This window comes from Echinops telfairi, unplaced genomic scaffold (assembly GCF_000313985.2).
Source record: "Echinops telfairi isolate 266 unplaced genomic scaffold, ASM31398v2 ScPeMD7_36;HRSCAF=134, whole genome shotgun sequence".
NCBI lineage: Eukaryota > Metazoa > Chordata > Mammalia > Afrosoricida > Tenrecidae > Echinops > Echinops telfairi.
This window is the reverse complement of record NW_022103934.1, coordinates 3932591-3939156: the sequence shown is the minus strand read 5'-3', so window position 1 is coordinate 3939156 and position 6566 is coordinate 3932591. Positions and strand designations below refer to the sequence as shown.

General features: G+C 55.0%; 1 protein-coding gene across 1 annotated transcript in view; it reads left to right on the top strand.

Annotated features, from left to right (window-relative positions):
- TEX45 (testis expressed 45) overlaps positions 1 to 1746 on the top strand; it is a 4764-nt gene extending 3018 nt beyond the window's left edge. The window contains exons 2-5 of the mRNA XM_045290312.1: positions 7 to 108; positions 286 to 487; positions 909 to 994; positions 1305 to 1746. Of these exons, the coding sequence (XP_045146247.1) occupies positions 7 to 108; positions 286 to 487; positions 909 to 994; positions 1305 to 1529 (615 nt within the window). The 3' untranslated portion in view covers positions 1530 to 1746. The remainder of the gene's footprint in view (positions 1 to 6; positions 109 to 285; positions 488 to 908; positions 995 to 1304) is intronic.
- The last annotated feature ends 4820 nt before the right edge of the window (positions 1747 to 6566 follow it).

Below are 6566 nucleotides of genomic sequence, written 5' to 3'. Positions count from 1 at the left end.
CCTTTTGTTCCACACTGTGACCGGACCCCGCAGTCACACATCCTGGAAGGCAACCAGCGCCCTGGCCCGGGCAGTCTCACCACTACCACACAGTTCTTCATGGGCCAGGTGAGCGCCTGGTAGGGAGGGGAGGGAGCCAGCCGCAGGTGCAAAGGCCCTGGGGTGGAGTAAGTTTGGTAGGTCTGCCGGAAGCTCCTCGGTCTAGTTCAGGGCCCCAGGCCTCAGTGGGTCTGACTAACAGAAGACAGTTAACACGGAGCTCCTGGCCGCCATATGGTCCCACAGCCACCGCCCCTGGGCCGGCCGGCTCACCGCCACTTGGACCATGAGAAACTGCAGGACCATGTGACTCTCCGGGAGAAGTCGCTGCTCGGACACTTCTTCCAGACCTCCATGAGCACTGACTATCCAGCCGTGGAGGTCCAGCGGCCTGTGAAGACTGTCAACCTACACCTGCTACCCAGTGCCCTGTTCAAGGACCGGGTTGGTGAGCTCTGCCCCGCCCACTACCTGACTCTGACCCCGCCTCCTGCAGGTGCAGATCCCCTCGTGAATCTATGAGGCTCCCTACTCCGTATCTATAAGGACCCCTAGCCTGGTAGCATTGTGGGTTCCGCGTCTAGGTTGCTAACCCCAAAGGCCGGCAGTTCAAAGCCACCAGCAGCTGTGCTGAAGAAAGATGAGGCTTTCTACTCCCATAAAGATGCACAGCCTTGGAAACCCACAAGGGTTTCTGTACTCTGTAGAGTGGGTAGCTTTGACTTGAGTTCGCTCCTGCCCGCACCCCTGGCACTACTCCAGGAACCTTCTTACCCTTAGACTGGCAGGGACCCCCACCCCCCCCTCATCCCTGCTGGGTTCCCTTCCACCCTCAGCTCAGCCGCCTCCCCTTCCCGCCACATGTCCAGAACCAAATTTTGCAACCACGAACCGGAGGATGCTCGTGCCGCACAGAGCAGACCAGGTCCACGCGACGGAGGAGCAGCTGCAACAGGTGAGAGAGGGTGAGGGCATGCTCCTGGTCCGATCAATCCCCAGTCAGGGCAGAGGTCCCAGGGTTACCGGGCCTCCCCCAGACTCGGAGGCGGTGCAGGGCCAGCTCAGGGCCACCCCAGGCCCAGGGTCAAATATCTTCATGTCATCCCAGCCAGCCCAGCAGCCACACGCCAAGCTCACAGCCATCCAGTCGATTCCGACATAACAGACCCTGTAGGACAGCCTGGGTGTGCAGGCACTCTGGGCTGGCCTGGGGGGGTCAACAGCCCTGCAGGCTGCTGGCCAGGCTGCCCACTTTGTCTCCACAGTGCAAGGACAGCCACATCGAACCCCCCCTGGGTGGGCAGCGCTGCTTCTCCACTTCCTACAAGGAGCAGTTTCCCTCCAAGTACCAGGGCCCGGTGACGCTGACCAGGGGCTCCTCCCAGGAGAGTCACGTGTTCCTGAGCATGCCTCTCCAGTCAGGCTGCCAGGCAAGGAAGGACCCTCGGGCCCCCCAGATGCCCATCTATCCTTGCCCCAGCCAGCAATAAATGCTGCCTTGGCCACACCCCAGATCGCTACATGATCCTCTCCATCACCCCGTCATTGAAGCAGGGGCTGAGGGGGACCGGGACTGCACAGGCAGGGAGGTCACCCCCGTTGGCATGGGGAGGTCAGCCTAACCAGGGTTCAGAGGGAGGCCTCCTTGGAAGGTGGAAGATGGCAAAGACCAGCCCCGCTGGGCATAGGGAAGAAAAGCCACAAGCTGGACAGAAGCCGTGGGAGCAGGGTGTGAGAAGGCTGGCTCCTCAGGGTGGTGGAGGGTGGGGGTGGAGGTGGTTTGGGAACTGTCCAGCACTTTCTGACTCAGAGTGCTCTGAGGTGACAGAAGAGAAGTCCCTGCAGGGGCGGCGGCGAATCACTTCATGTGGCACCTGTAGCCAGAGTCGGTGACTCCCACCAAGCCACCTTTTCCTGCCTGGGCCTGGGTACGCAGGTGCGGGAGACGCTGACAGGATCCACCTGAGTGCTTGTGAACAGGACTCATGGGGCTGGACATCCTGGTGGGTATCAAACAAGCCCTCTGAGAAGCAGGAGGGGTCATTTCACTACCAGCCAGAACCAGGAGGTGGCACGAGTCCTCCAGACCCCCAGACCCCTGTGCAGTGAGCCTCCTGGATCCAGCAGACAGCTGTGATGCCAGAGCAGCAGCAGCAGCAGAACCAGGAGTCGGAGCGTGAGACAGAGCTTGGGACTTCCTAGTGCTCAGAGCAAGGAAAGCTGAGTGCTTTAGGCAGGAGGGCGGCTTGTGGAGTGGGGTGTCTCTGGGTACTTAATTGGGGGAGCTGGGCTTACTGACCCATGGAGGTGGACCTCAGTACCTTCTGGCTGAGGCTGACTGGATTGGGGTGCCTCTGGGCACAGAATTCCAAGGAGCTCACAGAGCTAGAGCCGAATCCCTTCGGGTGGAGGTTTCCAGTAGAGTGGCATGCCCTTTGGGCACAAATCAGCAGCCCTAAAGGAACGCTGTAACATGTTCTGAGTGAAAAACCCTCCCCTGAGTGTTTCCAGCTGTATTGTAATCTGCTCACTTCTTTAATAAACCTTTTAATCGTTGCTCTTGTCTCAGGGTCTTCTGTCAACTTGAGCGAAGGGGTGGAGTCTAGCCAGTCAATCAGGCCAGAGCCAGTGAAGCCTCTGTGTGGGCATGGCCTTCTCCTGGGGATTCTGGGAACTCCTCTCTTCCTCCATGGAGGTGGGACACACAATCTCTCTGCTTCACACACCTGTTGACAAGCCACGTGGCCTTATACTGATGGCAGTCAGACCTTGAAGCTTGAGGAGCCACTTGGAGACTTGTGCCACTGCTGAGAAGCTTCCACCGCCACTAGATCCACAAGACTTTCCACCCACTAGCCAGTGATCTTCCTGCACTCGGCGTCATTGTATGTGTTGTGTGAGTCTGAAGAGGAATTTATTGACTGGTATCGGACATATGGGCTAATATCGGATTTATGGACTTGATCTGCACTGGGCTGGGATGTTTTCTTAATATACAATTACTCTTTGATAAAAAGTTCTCTCTTACACATCCATGAGTGTCTCTGGATTTGTTTTTCTAGTCTACCTGGATATGAATTGTCTACAGCATATTCTAGTCTACAGCATATGAACTGTAGAACCTGGATGAACTTATTTGAGTGTTGTGGGGGAAAGGAGGGCCCCCAACACATCATCACTGGTCCGGTAGGCACAATTGTACGGCGACAATAAGTAACGATTACAGTGAAGTCATGGAGCGCATGAGAGATAGACGAGAGATTGAAGTCATGGAGTCAGACTCGATTCATGGTGGCCTGCTCACCACAGCCCTGCTTGGTGGTCCTCGTGGGGAGACGCCGAGAGTGAGAGCCCGGTCCAGCTTTATTGTTAACCAAGGCTTCTCACTTTTTGAGGGTGGGATTACAGGTAACCACACGTCACAGGAAGGGGCAGTACAATAGGCATACACATCATAGGAAGAGGATGTACAATGAGCATAAGCGTGACAGGAGGGGATGAGCTAAGGGTGTGCACATAGGAATGGGAGGGGCTAGAAGTATACATGTGATGGGAGAACCCTAGATTCATGATGGCGGCCTAACCTTGGTCACCCTCTGGGGTCTCCTACAAGGAAACAGTCAACTACTATCCTTATCAGAAGGGAGTGGGTCCTACTTGTTGCGGGATAAACAGTGGTGACTGCTTGCTCTAGATGACTGATAACCCTTAGGGAGAATAACCCCTGACCTACTTCTGTTGACCTTCAAGTGCATAGTCATTCGCCACTTGTAGTAAGCAACTAAGTTTGGCATATATTTGGGGGAGACAACTTGGGAGAGATCCTTTTGTTTCCCACAGAGTGTTGTTGCAACAGAACACACCTCCCCAAGGTGGTCCTGGCTGTGCTGTTTACAGCAGCCAATCACCAGGGGAGCCCCTGGGTGGGCTCAAACAGCAACTTTTAGGTGGGCAGCCAAGTGCTTAACCTTTGTGCCACTAGGGCCCCTGGAACGTGAATGGACAGGCTTCAAATCCCGAATCCTCTGTACTCTGGGCAGGAACCTCGAGCAAGACCCCGGAGCCTCAGTCTACCCCTCTGTGAAAGGAGGAGCGCGTACTATAAAGTCTGCCCCCGACGCGTGGCGCCCCTGTGGACAGTGGATCCAATGGCTGTGATCCATGGACTGATTTTCAGAAACAGATGGTCAGACCTTTCTTTCTCGTCGCCCTTAGTCTGGGCTCTCCAAGGGACCTTGTTCAAGCATCGTGGCCACACGCAAGCCTTCTCCGGTAGGCCAGGACTCAAACCCAGGTCTTCCACCTGAAAGGTAAGTGTTGGACCACAGAGTACAACCATGCCCGCTCACTTACCAGGGGTTACGGATTGGTGTGATGGCGGTCAGGGAGGGGCATGCCCTCTCTGAGGATGAAGGGGTGGAGGGGGATGAAGACAAGGTGATTGGGGGTGGGGGCCCAGCAAGGAAACTGGAAATTGCTGGAAGGTCTTGAAGTTGTCCTAGAAACCTTGGTGGCTCCTAGGTTACACGTTGGACTGCAAACCACAAAGTCAGCAGTTCGAAACCACTAGCCACTCTGCGGGAGAAAGATGAGGCGTTCTTCTCCCATAAGCAAACACAGTCCCCAGAGTCTCTAGCGTGTTTCTGACCTACAGGGTCACTATGAGTCCAAATTGACTCAGTGGCCATGAGTTGCGCTTGTTTGGGGTTTCTCAATTGGAGTTGTCAATTTCATCCTGCCCGAATCAATCAATCATTACTCATGGAAGGAGGCATTGCCTTGGGCAGCGTTGCCACACAAGAGCCCTTTTGAGTGTGGAACAACAAGGGTGTCACTTTGAGGACTAAGGCGCCCCTGACCTGACCCGAGCACGATACGTTCAGTCATCTCACACGCATGCCACGGTTGAACAATGAAGACGGAAGAAGAATCGGTGTCCTTGAATGATGGTGTTGGCAAGCAAGAGCGAAACGTACTGCCAGAAGAACAAATCCATCGGTCTTGAAAGAAGTACAGCCAGATTGCCCCATCGCAAAGAGGGTGCTGAGACATCATCTCACGTCCTTTGGGTGTTGGGCGAGGCAAGTCCCTGGGGAGGTCATCCCGTGTGGTGTATAGGAGAGGGGCAGCAAGAAAGAGGAAGACAGATCGACAACCTGGCTGCAGCAACACACAAGCATAACAAAGGAGAGGGTGGCACAGGCCCGGGCAGTGTCTCATTCTGTCCTGCACCGGGCCCTCAGGAGCCGGAACTGACGTGCTGGCACCTGACGACAACGTTACGACACAGGAGAGTTCTGCTGGCTGCTAACTACAGGGCGGTGACGGTCCCACCACCTCCGAGGCTCTGTGGGGAAAAAGACCTGGTGATGTTCCCCCATAGAGATGAAAAACTCAACAACAACCACAACAACAAACAAGCGGCACTGCTAGCAAGTCCATTGGAAAGCCAGAGGGGGTGATTCTACTCTGCCCTGTAAGGTCGCTGTGAGTCGGAATCGGCCTGATGGCACACCTACATGGCAAGATCTGAGGGTGCAGGTTTCGAATCAGGAACAGGACAGCAGAAACTGAAGGAAGAGGGTGGAGTAGGTTCCTGAAGCCTGTGCTTGATAAGGCTTAGCATGCTTATAGAGCCTGGTGGTCTAGTGGTTACGTATTGGGCTGCAATCCACATGCTCAGCAGTTCAAAACCACCAGAAGCCCCGAGGGAGAAAGACTGGGCTTTCTACTCCCGGGAACAGTTACTGTCTTAAAAAACCCCAGCATCACCTCGATGGCAGTGAGTGAGTAAGCCCCTGATGGAGCAGTAAGTACCTTGGACAGTGCCCCACATTCAAGGCATGGCCTCCGAAGCGCTGGGCACCAAGAATCCAGTTCTACCTGGGATAGCCTGGATGGCCGGACCCAGGACCCAGTGTTCCAGTTGCAGAGATTAAACATGACTTGGTGGTTTTCATTTTCTGGCCCTGGAGTAAAACCCTGAAAGATCAAGATTCCTAACCCAACAGGAACTAGAAGTCAAGACAACGCCCAACCCAGAGCCTTTCTCCGTAGATGGAAGGCCAGGCTGCCATTTCCACAGGAAGAAGCCCAGCTGTCGCTTCTGCGGGGATGAGGTGGCCCTCCTGGCTCTGTCCACGTCTGCTGACTGCAGACCCCTCCCTCTTCTGCTTGCTTCCTCTCTAGAGGAATGTGCACACCACACATGCAGGGGGTTCTCTGTCTCAGGTCTATGGGAAACAGAGGATTTCTCCCAAGTTGTCTCCCCCAAATATATGCCAGACTTAGCTGCTTGAGAATGACTGTACACTTGGAGGTCATCAGGAGTGGATTAGGGGTCATTCTCCCTGAGAGTTATCAGCTGTCTAGAGCAAGCAGACACCATGGTTTATCCCACAAGTAGGGCCCACTCCCTTCTGATAAGGATAGTAGTTGTCTGTTTCCTTGTAGGAGACACCAGAGAGGTCAAACCCACCCAAGGATGACCAAGCTTAGGCTGCCATCATGAATCTAGGGTCCGCCCA